General features: G+C 36.4%; 1 protein-coding gene across 4 annotated transcripts in view; it reads left to right on the top strand.

Moving 5' to 3' along the window:
- Nucleotides 1-5,794: 5,794 nt before the first annotated feature.
- NEK3 (NIMA related kinase 3) overlaps nucleotides 5,795-20,191 on the top strand; it is a 31,075-nt gene continuing 16,678 nt past the window's right edge. Inside the window, exons 1-8 of one of the 4 annotated variants that reach the window (XM_074304804.1) lie at nucleotides 5,795-5,920; nucleotides 8,133-8,267; nucleotides 11,173-11,266; nucleotides 11,365-11,462; nucleotides 12,691-12,774; nucleotides 16,093-16,160; nucleotides 16,253-16,339; nucleotides 19,184-19,238. In XM_074304804.1, coding sequence (XP_074160905.1) covers nucleotides 5,915-5,920; nucleotides 8,133-8,267; nucleotides 11,173-11,266; nucleotides 11,365-11,462; nucleotides 12,691-12,774; nucleotides 16,093-16,160; nucleotides 16,253-16,339; nucleotides 19,184-19,238 — 627 coding nt within the window. In that variant the 5' untranslated portion in view covers nucleotides 5,795-5,914. The other 3 variants (XM_074304805.1, XM_074304807.1, XM_074304806.1) reach the window with 3 other exon arrangements.

Here is a 20,191-nt window from a genome sequence, read left to right as displayed (position 1 = left end):
GGGGGAAGGGGGAGAATATTTTCCTAACATCTGCCCCATTTCATCTAGAAAAGGTTACTAGTTTAGCCCTTAACAAAGTAAGTTCCCTCTTTGTCTATTAAAATACTCACCTAATTTCCTGGTCACCAGAGGACTTCTTCAGTGAAAGTAGGGTCTTTTGCCCACATTGGGGGCCAATTGTAGTGACTGTGTTAGTACCCTGGACATCTTAGAATCAACCAGAGTCAGAATAAGCAAAACTCTTTATTCTTGGTCTTTTGGGGTCGCAATCAGGGGAATAGATATAATCTCCCCACTTCCTTTCTCTCTCTCCACTGCCAAAGAATGAATCTGCTTGAGCTACTCCACCTCTGATCTCTCTCCCCTTCTCTGTCCACAGCCACAGATCAAACCAGCACAGAGTTGAGTAGGGTTATCCTCCAAGCATATGTTTATAGAGTATTGTTCAATTGGTAATTAGCCGCAAGTGCTTGGTTATCTAAGTGCATTGCTCAGTTCTAGCCCTTTACAAACATCTAATTAAAAAAAAAAAAAAAACTTTGTAGATTGCCAAAAATATAACCAAAGCGCAGGATATTCACAAATGGTTCCAGAAAGAAAAAGCCAAGAAAGCAGAATTTATGGCCTGTCCATCAGAAATAATTGACAGAATAGAATCCATAATGGCAAATCTTATAAAAAAAAAATGAAAAGATACAACTTAGAAACCCAAGAAGAAAATTAAGTTCATATGTGTCCAAAGGACTTTAAAACTATGCATGCCCAATATTATCACTGCTGAATCTGTATTCTAAAGAGATTGTAAGAGAAGGGAAAGGACTCACATGTGTAAAAATGTTTGTGGTAGCCTTTTTTATAGTGGCAAGAAACTGGAAACTGAGTGGATGCCCATTAGTTGGAGAGTGGCTGAATAAGTTATGGTATATAAATGTTGTGAAACATTACTGTTCTATAAGAAATAATCAAGAGGCAGCAAGATGGTGCAATGGATAGAGTGCCAGCCCTAAAGGCAAGAGGATCTGAGTTCAAATGTGATCTCAGATACTTAATACTTCCTAGCTGTGTGACCCTGGGCAAGTCACTTAATCCTAATTGTCTCAGCAAAAAAAGAAACAATCAATAGGATGACTTAAGAGAAGCCTGGAGAGACTTATATGAATTAATGCTAAATGAAATTAATCCAACAAGATTATGTAATGATGGACTATGATAGACTTAGTTCTTCTCAACAACACAGTGATCCAAGATAATTCCAATAGACTTGGGATAGAAAATGCCAACGGTGTTCAGACAGAGAACTATAGAGACTCAGTGTGGATCAAAGTATACTATTTTTACCTTTTTTTTTTTCTTTTTTTTTGCTTTTTTCCCCTCCTGGCTTTTTCCTTTAGTTCTGATTTTTCTTTTACAAATACGTTTAAAAATCACTTACACATATAGCTTATATCAGATTGTTTGCTCTCTTGGGGAGGAGGGAATAAAAATGGGAACTCAAAATCTTAGAAAAATTAACTTTAAAAACTACATGTATTTGGAAAAATAAAATACTATAAAATTTTTAAAAGAAATAATGTAAAAATAAAATATTTCATACAAGAAAAAACATTGATCTTGACACATGACATGAAGACAATTTACAGATTATATATCTAGAAGAACTCAAGAAAATTGCAAAACTCCTAAACATTAAAAACTCACTGAAAAGAGATTTCTATAGGTTTGGCAGGGGATGGAGTGTGTGGTATCTACAGCTTGCTGCAAACTCAAAAAGTAGAATATAAAAATTCTGGTTACAAATAAGAGTTAGTTATAAAGGAAAGGAAATCTGAAAAATATACCCACTAAAAGTTATGAGGTAAGGATAGAATAAAGTATTCCAAAACACAAAGGAGCTCAAGATGCAACCCATGATGAGATACTTTTGCAAATCTAATAATGAGGGTGGGGTGAGGGAAGACATTCAAAAAGAAGCACTTGAAACATTCTTACAAATAAAACCAGGGGTGAACAGTTTATTTGCCTTGCAAGAGAAATAGAAAGGTAACTAGTTCCGGTAGTCCTCTCTCTGGGTGTAGACGGTTCTCTTTATTACTGAACAATTAGAACTGGTATGAATCATCGTCATTGTTGAAGATAGCCAAGTCCATCAGAATTGACTTTTACTTGACTAACAGAAAAGAGATAAATTAAATGAGTAGATAAAAGGAAGAAAAAGGAATTAAAATTCCAAAATTAGGGAAAAGAATAGAAAATGGAAGGGGCAGTTTGAGGGTGAGAGGAAAGAGAAACTATAGAAATAGGATTGCTTTAAAGTAATTTAAGCCAAAATAATTGAAGCAATAAGTATAATATTTACAAAGGAAGCATAACAAAGAATTTTCTAATTTAGGGGGGGGGGAAATACATTAGAAACAAATAGAAGAAAATATAAGACTAACTCATAACTTTAAATATAAATAGAGTAAACAATCTAATAAAATGAAAAAAATTGATAATTCAATAAGAAAACAAAAACTAGTTGCTTACAAGAAATACAGCTTAAAAAACAACAAAAATTGACTGGAACAAAATCTACTATGTGTTAAGTGAATAAAAAAAACCAAAACAAAACAAAACAAAACAGGGGTTATCATACTCTTGTTATTTGATCATATCTGATTCTTTGTGACTCCACAGACGATATTGTCCATGGGATTTTTTTTGGCAAAGATGCTGTAATTGATGAGAGTTAGGAAAGGGGGAACCCTTTTTGGTTTGGCACAAGGTTTCTTAGTTAAATGCAGTCTAGTGACAGCACAGAGTCCCCTGTAAAGGAATTTACAGGCCCGAAAATCTAGATTGATAAAAACGGTTTATTGTAGGGACTTGGAAGTAAGAGTAAAGGTAGAAATATGCCAGGACCAGAGCTGGTTGCCGGGTGGACAGGAATCCTTACATGGCCAGTGTAAGGACACCATGTATTAAGGCTCCTGCAAAGAGTGGACTCCAGGGTTTTCTTTTTTATAATGGGGGGTCTTGGTGATCTTGAAGATGGATGGAATCCTAGGCTCCTGGATGGTTTAGGCCAGGGTTAGCATTGAATAGAATTCGATGGGTTTTTAGATAAGGAAGAAGCTCTTTGTGGGGTTTGGGGAAACCTGAGCAGATAGTGGGGGGCTGGGAAAACTCAAGTTAGCTCAGATCCAGTGGAGGCTGAGAAAGCCTGAATATCACTGGAATTCAAAAGGGTGCTTTTGACCAGGATTTGTGAATCAAAGATCCTAGCTTCTTCAGCTATGGGGGGGGTTGGGAATCAGAAAGGAATCTTAAAGGGACCTCAACCCCTATCATAATGATTTGCTATTTCCTTCAAGGAATTAGGGCAAATAGCTTAAATAGCTGCCCAAAGTCTTATGGCTAGTAAGTGGTCTGAAGCCACATTTGAACTGGGGTCTTCCTGAATCAAGGTTCTGGCCTCTGAGCTGTCCAGCTGCCACTATGCTACCAGACAAAGCAAAAACAAATTCACAACATAAAAGGAGATAAAGAAACTACATCATATTGAAAGAAACCATAGATAACAAATCAATATCAATAATAAAGTTACATGTTCTAAATGCCTTTACATAAAAAATTCATAAAGGGAAAATTAACTGAATTACAAAGTATAGAAAATAATACAACAGTTTCAAGATATTTTAAACTCTCAGTTTTACACAAATATAACATAAGATGGGTAATGTAAAATTAAACAACTGAAGAAACTAGAGCTAAGAAACGAATGGCATATCACTATTAAAAATATATGTATTACTCAATACCAATCAGTCATGTTAGTCAATTAAATGCCTACATGTCAGACACTACACTAAATGCTGAGGATACAAAGAAGGGGAAAAGATAGTCCCTATCCTTGAGGAGAGAACCTCACAACCAAATGGAGACCTCATGCAAATTACTATGAACAAACAAGCTATATTCAAAAATAAATTGATAATAGAAGAAATGCACTAGAATTAATAGGTAGCAGAAAGCTTTCTGTAGAAGATGGAACTTTATTTAGCTAGGACTTGAAGGAAGCCAAGGAAGTCAAGAGGCAGAGATGAAGGAGAACATTCCAAGAATGAGGGATAACTTAAGAAAACAGTAATTGGGAGATGGACTGCCTTGTCTAGTGAACAGCAAGAAGGCCAGTGTCATATTTGGTCTTGGACATAATAAGGAGTCACTGGAGTTAAGTGAAGAGGGTGCTGATCAAATCTCTGCCTTGGGAAGTCCACATTGAGCTAAGTGGATGATGAATTGGAGTGGGGAATAGGCTGAACAACCAACAGGTTATTGCAGTAGTCCAAGGCATGAGAGCCTGACCTGAGACGTGGTAATGGCAATGCTGGAAAAACTGGGAGGCATTCTGGTGGAAATTAAGTCAATATCTTAATTCCACATCGTATCCCACAATACATTCCATACAGGATCCTATTATAAGAGGTCATATCTGTAAAAAATTGTAAGTAGATCATATTTCTTTTGCAGATATGTGAAAAGTTATATTCTTCACTAAATAAGGGAGAGAAACAATCACTAAAGATAAAAAAGATAGTTTTGTTTAAGTGAAACTGGCAGACCAGTTCAATTCTACATTATCCTTTTCTTTTGAATCCCATCAAAGATTTTATCAAGCCTCAGCCTTGGATCTTTTCCCACCACAGCTGTCTTTGCCCCTTCTTACCTGCTGCTGGAGAAAATCCTGAAACTGTGCTGAGTGAAATCCCTACAAGTGATGTAATACACATGACCTCGACTGGGTTTTCACTGTGGCAAGGCAATCCTTTTCATTCACTATCTTATTTTTGAGCTAGGCTGCTTGTCCTATGTTGGAGTGAGGCCAGATTGCTATGTGGACTGCTGCTCTGTGCACTGCAGAGATTATTGCAGAATTCCTCTATATTCTGCAGGAATCCATGGAAAAACTTTCTTTTTTTCCCATTAGCATTTTATTTTTCTAAATACACGTAAAGATAGTTTTCTACATTCATTTTTCTAAAATTTTGTGTTCCAGATTTTTCTCCTTCCCTCTTAACTTCCCCTTTCCTCAGGACAGGAAGTAAACTGATATAGATTAAATATGTGCTATCCTTTTCAACCTATTTCCACTTTTGTCATGTGCAAGACAAGTCAGACCAAAAGGGGGGAAAATATGAGAAAAAGAAACAAACAAAAACGTGAAAATACGATGCTTCCCTGCGTGGAAAAATTTTCACCTGTGATAGTTCTGACCAAGGTCTATTTCCTGTAATTTCGTGTTAGTATCTTTGTGTAGAACTTGTTTGTATTTAGTAATTTACACGTTGTTTCCTCCTGGGGATTGTGAGCTCCTTGATTCCCCAGCACCTAGCACAGTGCTGGGCACATAGTAACAGCTTAATAAATGCTTATTGTCTCAGGCACTCATCTAATTGAACAGGAGTTCTGAGAGTTCCCACTACATGAAACTATTTACAAATTATTATTGTATTTTATATTATTGTATTTAATATTGTTATTACTAGTAATAAACAATTAAAACACTCAACATCAATGCTACTTTAAAATTTAAGCTATTATTGTGTACATTAAAAAGGCATTTGGTATTTTTGAGCAAAAATACGAAGTACTTTCTTTAAACCCAGCACGGAATACCGGAATCGTTCTAGTTCAAAGACAAGTACCCTACCGCTTTTGTGTTTGTGTTCGATTTTGATCCAAAAAACACAAAGCCAATTCACCGAGGGCCCGGCCGCACTAGTATTGTGCCCCTATCTACTGGATGCTTCTGTTCCCGCCTCCGCGCCCCGTTGGCGGACCGGGAGGTATCTCTCCGCAGCTGGGAAGGTTCTGCGTGAGCGCTGCCAGGGGCTACGGGTCGCCGGCCTTGGGGAAGCTCGGCTGCAGATGCATGAGGGTATATAAAGATGCTTCCTGGGAGAGAGGGGAGGACGAGCTGCAGCAATGGCCTTATGGCCGCTGGAGCTCTCTAGGGGAAACAAAGGGGTGAGAGCGCGTGCCGGCCCTTCCTGGCTGGGCCGGTCGGATGTAGCCAGCCTCCCTGCACCAGACCTGGGCTGCGGCTGCAGCCAGCCTTCCCGGCCTCCCCCACACCCGCTCCTTGCAGCCCCGCAGGAGTGAGTCCCTTCACTTTGGCACCTGTGAGCTCTGCGAGAAGCGGCCTCCGAGACCGTCTGCACGGCTCAGTGAAACCCGAGGGTCTCTTCTTTCTTTTTTTTTAAGTAGTGCTTGGGGGTCCCTTGAACAGTGATACAAAAGGGTAAAAAACCCACGTAAGTTCCTAAACAACCTTAAGCGTCCTACGTGGTCCCCCTCAGCGGGCCCCATAACTCCGCATTGAGAGGTAAGGTGCAAGCTTCCAGGCACACCCCCAGGTCCTAGCCCCCTCCCTCCTTTTTTTATTTTTTCGGCGATTAGTGTTTAATGGTAAGAGCCTATGGTGGAATGGTAAGGATTTTTTTCCCCCCTAAAAATTACGAAGCTTAGTGATAATAGAAAAGATTTCCAGGCTAAGGCTGGAGCCTTAAAAAGTGAAATTATTGCATTTTAATAAATGTCTTCAAATATTTTAAGGACTGCCTTGTCGAAGAGGGGTTAAATTTATTCTGCCTAATTTTCCCAGGACAGAATTAGCAAATATGGGGTGAAGTTACAGGAGGCTCGATCAGTAGTAAAAATTTTGAAACTATTTGACTGATGAAGACCCCTTTGTGAGGAGGTTAATTCAGTCTCTAGGGATGTTAAAATCCAGCGCCCCGGGATTACATAAAGGGGCTTCCTTCACTGGGCCAGATGTTGAATTCATGACTCTCGAAGAGATTCTTTGGTTCTCAGTCCCCCAGGCCCTCATTTTAAGGATTATTAATGTTCCATTTGAAAGGTTGAAGTGAATGCTAGAGTGACAGTAGTAGACATTCCCCTCTATTATTGATTGCTAGAATTGTTGCCAACTCCTAAAAAACCTAAATAAATTAGTAATCTTAATCTAATGATCGTCTCCCAAATCAAAAGTTGTTAGTGGGTATATAGCCCTTGATCATTGGGCATTGATAAATTTGCCTCAGGATACATAGGAAAGTTCTATTGGTTGGCTGATTAGTCCTTAATAAAATAAAATTACATATATTTTTCTAGGGATTTTCCTAGTATCTCTAAATTTATTGTACATTACTACTATCTTTTGCATATCCTGTATTCTAGCCAATTGCTGTTCTTGAACTTGGGTTTCTAGTTCCCATGTCTATTCCTTTGTATAGGCTTAGTGTACCAATGCCAATTGCCCCTTCTCTTCCTCCTCATCTCCGTGAGAATCCTGTAGTCTCAGTTTATGTGCCATTTCTTGGGGGAAGTCATCCATGAATTCCTACTTGTTCATACTCCTTCCTTCCTCTAATTATCATGAACTTAGACTTGACTTGTTTATACATTTTTCCTCCATCAGAATGGATCCTCAAAAGGACAAGAGTTGTTTTGAAACTTATATATTCCCAGCATCTAAAATATTGCTTTACACATAGTAGGTGCATAATAAATGCTTTTTGGATTGAGACTTGGAGCTTCCTATTCTGGTAGAATCACAAGTCCAGTCCCCAGCAGCATCCCTAAATTCTAATAGAAAATAGATCACATGAAATAAAAAAAAAAAAAAATTATTGAACTTATTAACCTTGAAGAAAAATGAGTGAGAAAAAATCTCACTTTTTTGGTTATATTTAAAATTTCAATAGCATTTTTCTTCCATTCAAGGTAATTTTATCTTATAAAAGGGATCATGTTTTGCAATTTAGTTATATCTGACTCTTTGTAATTTGGGTTTCTTTTTTTGGCAAAGATACTGGAGAGGTTTACTATTTTCTTCTCCAGCTTAGTATGTGCAAAAATGGAAACACACAGGATTCAGTGAAGTATAAGGTCACATTTGAACTCTGGTATTCTTGATTCAGGCCTGATGATTATTCACTGTACCCACCAAGGGGGATCATACTTGACCATTATTTGCTTTTTGTTGTTTTTTAGTTTTAACCTGAGTCCTGGTTCTTATATTTTGTTGTTTTTTTAATAGTCTGTAAGATTTGGGATAATAATCTATGAAATGTAATCTTCACAAGGCCAACTCCTGCTGCATTATGGATAACTACACAATACTGAAGGTGATCGGGGAGGGTTCCTTCGGCCGGGCTCTTTTAGTTCGACAAGAAAACAGCAACCAGAACTATGCGATGAAGGAAATAAGGCTTCCTAAGGTAACTATTTAAGAAATGAACTCTCATATTTGGAAGGGCTCATACTCCCCAAACTTACATTGAATAAGATTTATAATAGAACCCAAGATGAGTGTCAAAGTTAAAAAAATGGTCTCTATATATGCTGTGTCTTTAAAACAATGTCATCAATCTGGATGTAGATGGTTACAAAGTGGCCTTTACACAACTTACTGAAAAAACCACCATTGTTGGTTTGCTCAGTGTTTCAGCTGTAGCAGAAGGAAACAAAAGAATGATCAAACCCCCAAAATTTCCTGACACTGGTGAGAGTGCTTTGAGAACCAAAGTGTATGCTGTATGGAGGTGACCTGCTGTCACCAACCTCCTCATTAAGTTGAAAAATTAAGAGCAGGGTTAATATATTTATTTAAGTGGTACCTGGCCAGATAGAGAAAGTCTAAGGGAGGCAGCATGGGAGTGGGTTAGTGGAAAGAAGTAACTGTAATGGAAGCAGGAGCCATTAGTGATGGGTTCCTTAACTCTTACCCCCCCCCTTTTTTTTTAATGCTGGGTAAGTAATTTTCTTCTCTATAGGCCTCAGTATTGTGTTGTTCAGTCATTTCAGTCTTGTCTGATTATATGGAGTTTTCTTGGCAAAAATACTGGAGTAGTTTGCTGTTTCCTTCTCTAGTTCATTTTACAAATAAAGAAGCTGAGGTAAATGGAATTAAGTGACTTTTCTAAGGATGCACAGTAAGTGCCTGGATTTGAACTCAGATTTTCCTGACTCTAGACTTGCTCTTTGTCTATTTTACCACTTAACTGACTCTACATTTTGATATGCCCCATAACTATTCTTGGGCCTTATTAATATAAAATTTTTATGAGTTGGACAGGTACAGTGTGGTAATAAAATCAACAGGTGAGGGGAAAATTATTACTTTGATTATGGACATAAGTGAGAGTAACTTATAAGAATTCCTAAATTCTTTACTTGGAGATTTGTGAAATTTTTGGCAAATATTTTTCAAGTATAATTACTCCTGGAAATAAGTTAGAACTCTGCTGGAGCTATGATCTTATCAATGTAGATGCTCCCTACAGTGATGCAGATGACCATCTTTGTGCCAGCTGTCCTGTGTCCTGACCTTGCAAGAGGTCACTCAGTACATGTGCTGCCCAATAGCACCATCCGATTGTGATCTTGAAGTGGGTGAGCAAGGAGAACACATGGTTGTTTTCTATAGACTTTGTCCTGATACAATGGGATGGTGTGTTTGACCCACAGCATAAAGGAATTAGGATATGGGAAGTATTTTATAATGGTGTTTTACTCTACGTGGATTTAAAATATGCATTTGCTGACATTTTATTATATATATATATGTATATATGTGTGTATGTGTATATATATAATATGTTATTAGTGTAAGACTATTAATAGGCAATCACTGCCAGATTCATAATGGTAAGATACATCATATAGATTTTACATCTCTTTTTCCTAAGAAGATATTAGAATACTTTATGGGAAACACATTCTTTTGCATGTTTGTGTTGCCGTGTTAAATACCAGCGTGCTATATGGTGTCTAGCTAATTCAGTATTATCTATGTGAAAGGAAGAGATGCAAAATGTAAAACACAAAATACAGAATCCTAACATCATTTATGTTGCATACTGGAATTATGCATAGCTATGTATGTATACATATATATGTATGTATATGTGTGTGCATATATGTTTTGGTATATATTTATAGCATCAGGATGGCACAGTAGATGGAATACTAAAACTAGAATCAGGAGACCCAAGTCCAAATTCTACTTCATTGCCCCTGATACTTTCTAGTTTCACGGTCATAGGCAAGGCACTTAACTTTTATGAGCCTCAGTTTCATCATCTATAAAATGGGGACAATATTAGCAATTATCTTCCCAAAATTGCTATGAGAGTCAGATGAGCTAATACAGGCTGTCTCAAATGTTTTAAGGCGGTTTTAGGCTTTAATAACTTAAAATTAAGCTTTGATAACCTAAAACTTCACTAAGACATTTGGGACACCATATATCCAGGAAGTGCTTTGCAGACTTTAAAGAGCTATATAAATTCTAGATTTTATTAATATTATCATTATTATTTCCTTTACCCTTTATGTTGTGCTCAGACTATTCAAAATTGCTTCATGTTTTTTTCTGAAAACACACTGGTTGGTTATTGCAGAGAAAATCCCAGAGGTATATAGTATGATGGGTGAATTCTATCTAAAGTACACAGTTTACCACAGGCTGCTTCCAGACTTGGAGTCAGGGTATCACTCACTTGATATAGCAAAAAGAATATTAGTTCTGGAGTTGGAGAAGCTGGGCTGCAATCCCACTTTATATAGTTTATGTGACCTTAGGATTTCATCTAAAAAATGAAGGTTTTATACTTTTCTCTCCCAGCTCTAGTTCTAATATTCACCTATGACTGCTTTAAGTTCCTCCCTTGACCTAGGTACATGGCCAAAGACAAATTATTTAATCTGAGCCTGTTCCCAGAGATAATATTTGTACAACTTCATGAAGCACAATATATATATGAATTATCGTTTTATTATGCCGGTCGCAGAGCACCTCGTGTATTAAATTCATAGGAGACCTCATGAGTAGATTTGTATAAAGTCATTTAAATTAGCTCTGTGATTCTAAACTAGTTAAAGAATATAAATGCATTATATGAGGACCTCATAGGAGAAAGAGCTTTGACTGTGGAGTTGAGAGATCTGTGATTCCAATCCTTGCAAAGATATTTACCAAATAGTAATGTCATTTTATCCCCCTTTGCATCAATTTCTTTACCTATCTTAATATAGTTGTTGTACTTTATTATGTGAATTATCATTACTAAACATCTTGTGATTATATTTGTAGAATCATACTTTTCAAATCATTTTTTCCAGTCTTCCTCTGATGTAAAGAACTCTAGGAAGGAAGCCATTCTATTGGCTAAAATGAAACATCCCAATATTGTTGCATTTAAAGAGTCATTTGAAGGTAAATAACAATTTATTTCATTCTTACATACAGTGTCCACCTTTCTGAGTATTATTGTTTATGAAATAATTAACTAAGTAATCTTAAATTTATTCAAGCTGATGGACACCTATATATTGTGATGGAATATTGTGATGAAGGTGATCTCATGCAAAAGATTAAATATCAAAGAGGAAAATTATTCCCTGAGGATACGGTAAGAGAAAATTTTCTTAAATGTCTCACTTGCACTTAATTTGGCTGCCTTCTTTGCTGGGTTTTCAGTCTCATTAAATGTAAGCTCCCTGAAAGCAACCATGGCCTATATCATAAATGTTCTTTACATCCTTTGTATCTTTTGTTCTTTGCATATTTGCTTCTAAAGCATAATCTTACACATAATAGGCACTTAATATATAGACTGATTTTAATTAATCAAATTTTCATAGAACAATAGAATAAAAAGGAAATCCATTTAATTAGCTTATATTTGTCATGGTGTTTTAGGGCACTATAATGTAAATGATTTTATAAAGACATATATGTCTTTAAAATATGAAATAATGTTAACCTGAAGCAACTGGGGATGAACGTGATCATTAAACTCCCAAAAGAGCAGTGAAATTTTATTTTTTGTATTTATGATATGCATTTCATGTTTATATTTCTGTGAATGGTAATACTAAATAGACATTTAAAAACTAATTGGATTTGGTCAAATGAAAGAAAAACAAACAAGTTTTGAAATGAAGTAGTTATTGTCATCACATGTAAAATAATCACGTCTGAATATTTTAATAGATGAGCTAGTAGTTTTTTGACATTTGGTGATGGCAAAACATTGTGATATAGTAGGGGGAAAAGCACTGACTTTGTAGATGTGAGCTTTAGGTTCAAATTTTGCTTCTGACATTGAAAGTCTTTCCCAAGACCACCTAGGTAACCTGCTTGGCCATCAGGTTTTTTTTCCTGAAAAATGAAGAGCAAGACTTGGTAGCTACTAAGATTCCTTGTAGCATTAGATCTATAATCCTATATTAATGATGATAATGATGAAGATGGTGATGGTGGTGAAGGTGACGGTGATAATGATGAAATGATCACAATTGTGAAAGTGGTGGTAAGATGATGATGATGGTGATGATGCCTAGTTTCCTGATTTATTGGTAGAAGAAATTCCCTTACTGATGAATATTGATACCTGTTCTGCCTTTGATTGCCCAAGGGCACTGAGAGATTATGGCCAGGGTATGGGTCTATAAGTCATATTTTTCTTTCTCTGAAGTCAGCTCTCTACATCATCATTCCTCTTCTCATATTTTTATTTTTACAGTATTTTAATTTGCCCAAGTTCTGAAAATACAACATAAGTGGATTTTTGAAAAATTTGTTAAGAAAAAAGCACCCCATGACTCAGATTTTTTTTTTTTTTCTTTTCCTCATAGATACTTCACTGGTTTACACAGATGTGTCTGGGAGTGAATCACATTCACAAAAAAAGGGTGTTACATAGAGATATCAAATCCAAGGTGAGTGGATTTTTATTAAAATTTTTTCTTCAATTAAAACAAAAGTTCTACCTGGAAATGTTAGTCTCTTTGAACAGTTTGGGGACTTTATATCATTTATTTTGCAAATATCTTCCTCCTTACAGATGAACTTGGATTAAGCATATTAGTTGAGCACATCACTTATTAAAACTATAACAGTTTCTTATAATTGTGTACAATTCTTAACTTTTCAAAGTGCTTTCCTGTCTTCCTGCTTAGTTTATTCACAGAACATCAGTGTGAGGTAGGTAGAGCAATAGGTCGTATTCCATCTCAATTGAGACAAAGAGATGACTTAATTAGATATTAGTCTTCTAGCAGCCTCTTATATTCCACTCTGTAGATGAGGGCTTGCTTAGAGTCTGTAGACTTTTACTTTACATATAGTATTATCAAAATTGATTATATTTTTCTAGCTCACAGTAGATAAAAAGTAGTAAATCAGAAGAGGGAGTCTTTTCATATAATAATCCATAGTAACTATTACTGATAAGAACATTAATGAAGGCTAGGAAGTAGTAAGATAAGCTAGTTAGGTTCAGGGCAAATAGTTCTCTGAACCTTAAAGCCCCTGAGGGCATGTAAGCACAGGAAGATGCTAATATTTGTAACAGACTAGCATTATCACTCCAGTTATGTTCAGAACTTAATGCATACCTTAGGAGCAAAGTCACCTAATTCCCTTTATCACCTCTGTAGAACAAAGGAAGCAGAGACACTTACCTTTGTGGAGCTAGATGGCACAGTGATTAGAATGCCAGTCCTGGAGTCAGAAATATCTTAGTTGAAATCCAGCCTCTGACACTATCTTTATTGCTCTGGACAAGTCTCTTAACCCTGTTTAATAATCTGGAGAAAGAAATGGTGAGCCACTCTAATACCTTTGCTAAGAAAACCCTAAATGGGATCAGAAAGAATCAGACACAGCTGAATAACAAGCTGTGTGGCAAAGAGACCTCAATAACACCTTTTTGACTTTTCCCCATTGAAAGAAAATTGAGCTGAACCTGATGGTATATTACTGTGTTCTCAGCTATAAGAGAAGCCGAGGCTGGTGGATCTTTAGTGCTCAAGGAGTTCTGAGCTACAGTGGGATAAACACAAATTTGGCATTAATATAGTAAACCCTGGGTAGCAGGAGACAATTAAGCTGCCTAATGAGGAATAAACAGTTACAGGTCAGAAATGGAGCAGGGGAAAGCTACTGTGCTAACTGGAATGAAATCAAAACAATGAATGATCCTTGTACTTCCAGCCTAGCGAAGTTAGGAAGACTCAGTGTAGAAAGAAGGAAGGAAGGAAGGAAAAAAAAGGAGGGAGGGAAAAATGGAAGAGAAGAAGGAAAGGAGAAATAGATGGGAAGAAAGGAGGGAGGATGGGGTAGAAGGAAGAAAAGGAGAAAACAGAGAGAAGGAGGGGAAGAAGGGAAGGAAGGAGGAAGGAAAAAGTAAGGAAGAAAGGAAAGCCAGAAGGAAAAGATAGAAGGGAAAAAAAGGGAAGCACAAAAAAATGGGAAGGGAGAAAAGAGAAAGGAAGAGAAAGAAAAAGGGAGAAGTAAAAGAAGGAAGGAGGGAGATATGGAAGGGAAAAAAAGAGAGAGGAAGAGATAAAAGTAAGAAAAAGGGGGAAGAACAAAGAAAATGAGGGAAAGAAGGAAGGAGAAAAGGAAGGAAATTGAGCCAATATCATCCTCTCCTGATTCCAGGAGTCAGAACAACTGGTTCTAATTTTTATCTTAACATTGTGAGCTCTTGGAGGGCAGGTTCTGTCTTTTTAACCCAAGCCATCGACCCAATGCCTAGCACATAGTGGGCACTTCATGAATAACTGACTGACCACCTCGGAGATGAACTCCTCTTCCCATTTTAGGTCTGCATCGCTCTCCCATCCAATTACCTCTTCTTCCCATCAAATAGCAACACTAATGGCACTTGCCAACATGCTTTCACATAAATTATGTTATCTGCTCCCTCACAACTACTTTTTGAGATTTGCAGGGCAGGAATTAATACCTCCTTTTTATAGATGAAGAAATTTAGTTCAGAGAGAGATTATGTGACTGGTTCCATATCACACATCTGCCAGATACATAGCCAGAACTAGTTGGTCAGTCAGTTATTCATGAAGTGCCTACTATGTGCTAGGCACTGGGCTGATGGCTTGGGTTAAAAAGACAGAACCTGCCCTCCAAGAGCTCACAATGTTAAGATAAAAATTAGAACCAGTTGTTCTGACTCCTTGAATCACCTTTTCCCCCACTGTCCTATTATGCTTCTGAGGAAAATAAATAATAGCAAGTATTTACTCCTAAGAACCGAATGACTTGACATTGTATGTTTTATTACCATCCCCCCTTATCTGATGTTCTAGAAACACTCCGTTCCTCCCTTGCTGTTGCCTTCCAGAAGCATAGGAAGCTGGGTGAAAGCTCAGCTGCTGAAATTCCAGCAGGCATTCCTCCGCTGGGTTTGCCATCACCTCAGTGGTCTGCTACATTGCCATCACCTCTGGGGTCTGCTATGTTGCCATCCCCTCAGGGGTCTGCTATGTTGCCATCCCCTCAGGGGTCTGCTATGTTGCCATCCCCTCAGGGGTCTGCTATGTTGCCATCACCTCAGGGGACTTCTATGGAGCTCTCCATGAACTCTGGAGCAGGACTGAAAGCCACAGATGGATTTAGAAAAATTTCCCTGCCCCCTCTCAACACTTTAACCATTAACATTTAAACACATCTACACTGTTCCTTCAGACCTCAACTGATTTTGAATTCAGGTCATCCTGATTTTGACTTCAGTACTTCCTTCATGTGGCTACCTAGTTTAAAAATAATTTTAAGAAATGAGTTTTTGAAAATACCAAAAATGTGGAACTAGAAAAACTTCCTGACCTTCTCTTGTTACTTCTCCATTTTACCCTAAAGGAATTTTAGCCTCTCCTATCTGGTTTCTCCAATTTGAATGAAGCCTTACCTGGCAGGTCTGTCTTGCCTGAAAACCTTGCTCAATAAGTATATTAAATAGGGTCTCACTGGGACATTCCCATCTCCCAGTCATCCTATACCCTACTAAGCCCACAGTCCTTGCCAGGATTTATCTGTTACTCCCAATGTCCTGTTCTGCACAAAGATGTTACTATTAACTAACACACTTGTACTCTCTCTACTATTGAATGCAAGGTCTCTGAGAAGTGGAAATTAGATCCTTTTTCCTGCAACGGTTGTGGACGCCTGTCTTTTGATAAACAATAGAGTATTTGTTAACGTGACAATCTGATATCTCTTTCTTTTTGTTAATGCAGAATGTCTTCCTCACCCAAAATGGACACATAAAATTGGGAGACTTTGGATCAGCCCGACTTCTCTCCAAGTATGTACTTCTCTTCTTTGGGAGTTCAGTGGCCAAAGCATCTGCCATTCAGTAACAGTCTGAAAAAACATCATTTCTCATTGTTCCTTCAGGCCTATGGCATATGCTTGTACATATGTGGGAACACCTTATTATGTGCCTCCGGAAATCTGGGAGAATATGCCTTATAACAATAAAAGGTATGTGATTCATCCATCTGATAAAAAGATAAAACTCTTAGAAGAGAATTTTTTCCATCTTTTTGGTGGCCTGGTAAAGGCTATGGACTTTTTGTCAGACCTATGTTTTTAATTGTATAAAAGGTAATATAATTATCCTTCCACATCACAAGATTTAGGAGTGTGATACTCCATAGATCTGGAAAATCTATGTGAAATTTTTTGGCCCTTTCTTTGTATCAGAGAAGAAGTTTGAATTTTTTCTTTTTCAATTACGGCGTGTTTATACTTTATTGCAAAATTTGGGTTAAGGATTTGGTCATAGGCTTTGTGTCCTCTGCCAGTCTTTGGATGTTGTCTGCAGCTTCCACAAACCCCTCCCCAAATTCCCACTTAATTTCTTATATTGACCCCCTAAATATTAAAAACACAATGGAGAAAGACATAGTTGTGGAAGGGATAATTGTACCATTAAAGAGGAAACCAACTATTGAAGTGTAGTTTCTATCTATCTATAATATGTGTGTACACACACAAACACACACACCCATATACATATACATATATGTGTGTGGGTGTGTGTGTGTATATATATTTTTAATCAAGTTCACAGACCCCACGTTAAGAACATTTTTGAGAGTTCATAACCAAACTAGAGCTAGAGAGAATCATGGAGAGGTAAAATGGATGACTTTGATTACATTACATTAAATTAGATTTAACACACAAAAAAATCAATGCAGCTAAAGTTAGAAGGAAAGCAGGAAGTTGGTTTTGGTGGGGTGCTTTATAGCAAGTTTCTCTGATAAAAGTCTAATATCTAGAGACTAAGCCTAATTTATAAGAGTAAGAGTGCTTCCTCGAATTTGTGACCACAGGAGAACTAGAGACCATTATTGATCACAAAATAGAAAATTTTGATTACATCAAATTAAAAAGCTTTTGTACAAACCCAGAACTAATGCAAACAAGATTAGAAGGGAGTAACAAATTGGGAAAACATTTTTACAGTTAAAGGTTCTGATAAAGGCCTCATCTCCAAAATATACAGAGAATTGACTTTAATTTATAAGAAATCAAACCATTCTCCAATTGATAAGTGGTCAAAGAATATGAACAGACAATTTTCAGATGATGAAATTGAAACTATTTCCACTCATATGAAAGAGTGTTCCAAATCACTATTGATCAGAGAAATGCAAATTAAGACAACTCTGAGATATACTACACACCTGTCAGATTGGCTAAGATGACAGGAACAAATAATGCAGAATGTTGGAGGGGCTGTGGGAAAACGGGACACTGATACATTATTGGTGGAGTTGTGAAAGAATCCAACCATTCTGGAGAGCAATCTGGAATTATGCCCAAAAAGTTATCAAACTGTGCATACCCTTTGACCCAGCAGTGCTGCTATTGTGCTTATATCCCAAGGAAATACTAAAGAAGGGAAAGGGACCTACCTGTATGTACCAAAATGTGGCAGCCCTTTTTGTAGTGGCTAGAAGCTGGAAAATGAATGGATGTCCATCAATTGGAGAATGGTTGGGTAAATTATGGTATATGAATGTTATGGAATATTATTGCTCTGTAAGAAGTGACCAACAGAAGGAATACAGAGAGGCTTGGAGAGACTTACATCAACTGATGCTGAGTGAAATGAGCAGAACTAGATCATTATACACTTCAACAATGATACTGTATGAGGATGTATTCTGATGGAAGTGGAAATCTTCAACTTAGAGAAGAGCTAATCCACTTCCCATTGATCAATGATGGACAGAATCAGCTACACCCAGAGAAGGAACACTGGGAAATGAGTGTAAACTGTTAGCATCTTTTATTTTTCTCCCCAGGTTATTTTTACCTTCTGAATCCAATTCTTCCTTTGCAACAACAACAACAACAAAACTCGGTTCTGCACATATATATTGTACCTAGGATATACTATAACATATTTATTATGTATGGGAATGCCTGCCATCTAGGGAAGGGGGTGGAGGGAAGGAGGGGAAAAATTCGGAACAGAAGGGAGTACAAGGGATAATGTTGTAAAAAATTACCTATGCATATGTACTGTCAAAAAATGTTATAATTATAAAATTAATTTAAAAAAAGAGTTCTTCCTCAATTGAGAAATGATCAAAGGATATTATTAGGCAGTTTTCAGAAGAAAAAATCAAAACTGTCAATAATCATAAAAAAATTCTAAATCACTATTGATTAGAGAAATGGAAATTTAAAAAACCCTCTGAGAGCCATATTGGCTCATATTCTGACAGGAAAGTAAAATGACAAAGATTGGAAGGAATATGGAAAAAATAGGAATACTTTTGCACTGTGATAAAGTTTGAATTGATCCAACCATTTGCAGAGAGCAATTTGAGGCTACAACCAAAGGCTATAAACTATATACCTTTTGACCCAGCAATACTTCTATTAGATCTGGACTCTAGAGAGATCAAAGAAAAAGGAAAGACCCATGTGTATAAAAATATTTATAGCAGCTCTTTTTTTGTGGAAACTGAAGGGATGCCTATCTATAGGGTATGGCTGAAGAAGCTGTAGTATCTGATTGTGATGGTTCCAGAAAAGAAGCAGGAGAATATATAGACCTAATAAAAGCAGTATTCTACTTAGTTAACAAAATATTCAATTAGATTTAAATTTCATGAGTGATTTTTTTATTATACAGTTATGCTTATTTTATTCCTCAGATTAAAAGATAATTTTAAAAAAGTAAATTGCCTTAATAGTAAGTGTGATATCTGTCTATCTTAAAAGAGGGATTAAAAAGAACTTTTTGTATTTGAATAACCTTAATTTATATGATCATTTGGTAACTTTAATTTTTTTATGTTTCAGTGATATATGGTCCCTGGGATGCATATTGTATGAACTCTGTACCCTTAAACATCCAGTAAGTATGCTATACAAAGTAGAACCTTCAAACCATTATTAATTGGTCTTTGCTATGCTTAAGTTTTAAGGCATACACCATTATAATAGGAGGCTTTATTCCTTGAAATGGATAGATTAGGAAAATTTCCACATATTTTCATGATTCTGAATTTTTATTTAAAGATAATTTAGCAGAAAATAGAAGTATGAAATATCTATTTCATCTTTCTAGTTTTCTATGAGTAGTCAGATTTTATCTTTTAGTCTCTTCTCTAATTGAAAAAACATCGGGAAAGGAGTTTCTCTGATAATTCTTACGTATTTTAACCATGTTTTTAAAAATTAATTAAATAATTAATTTAATTAAATTTTACAAAAATTTTATGCATAGATAATTTTCCAGCATTGACAATTGCAAAACCTTTTGTTTCAACTTTTCCCCTCCTTCCCCCCACCCTTCCCCCAGATGGCAAGTTGACCAATACATGTTAAATATGTTAAAGTATAAGTTAAATACAATATATGTATATATGTCCAAACATGTATACTTTGAAACAGTTTCGCCATGTTTTACAAATGTGTTTATTCCTTATAATTTCTAGTTAGTCAACCAACATTTATTAAGCATTTACTCTCTCTTATTCACTGTGTTAAGCACTTGGGATACAAAGAAAGGAAAAAAGATGTAAGAAATGGTCATGATTTTATTGAGAGATTAACAAAAAGAGATTAAGTAATTTTTAATATTACCCAAACTTTATTTTAACCAAAGGTTCTCAAATTTTTTGGTCTCTGGGACCTTTTGCACTCAGAATTTATTGAGAATCTCCCAAAAAGTTTTTGGTTTTGTGGGTTATATCTACCAATATTTACTGTATTGGATATTAAAGCATTTTATTATTATGAAAATCATTTTGAGTTTGTGTACTCCTAGCAGTGTTCTCAGAGATCTCCCCCAGCAGTCTTCAGATA

The sequence above is a fragment of the Sminthopsis crassicaudata genome, chromosome 3 (assembly GCF_048593235.1).
Source record: "Sminthopsis crassicaudata isolate SCR6 chromosome 3, ASM4859323v1, whole genome shotgun sequence".
NCBI lineage: Eukaryota > Metazoa > Chordata > Mammalia > Dasyuromorphia > Dasyuridae > Sminthopsis > Sminthopsis crassicaudata.
Note: the sequence above shows the minus strand (reverse complement) of the source record. Positions and strands in the feature narration are given on the sequence as shown.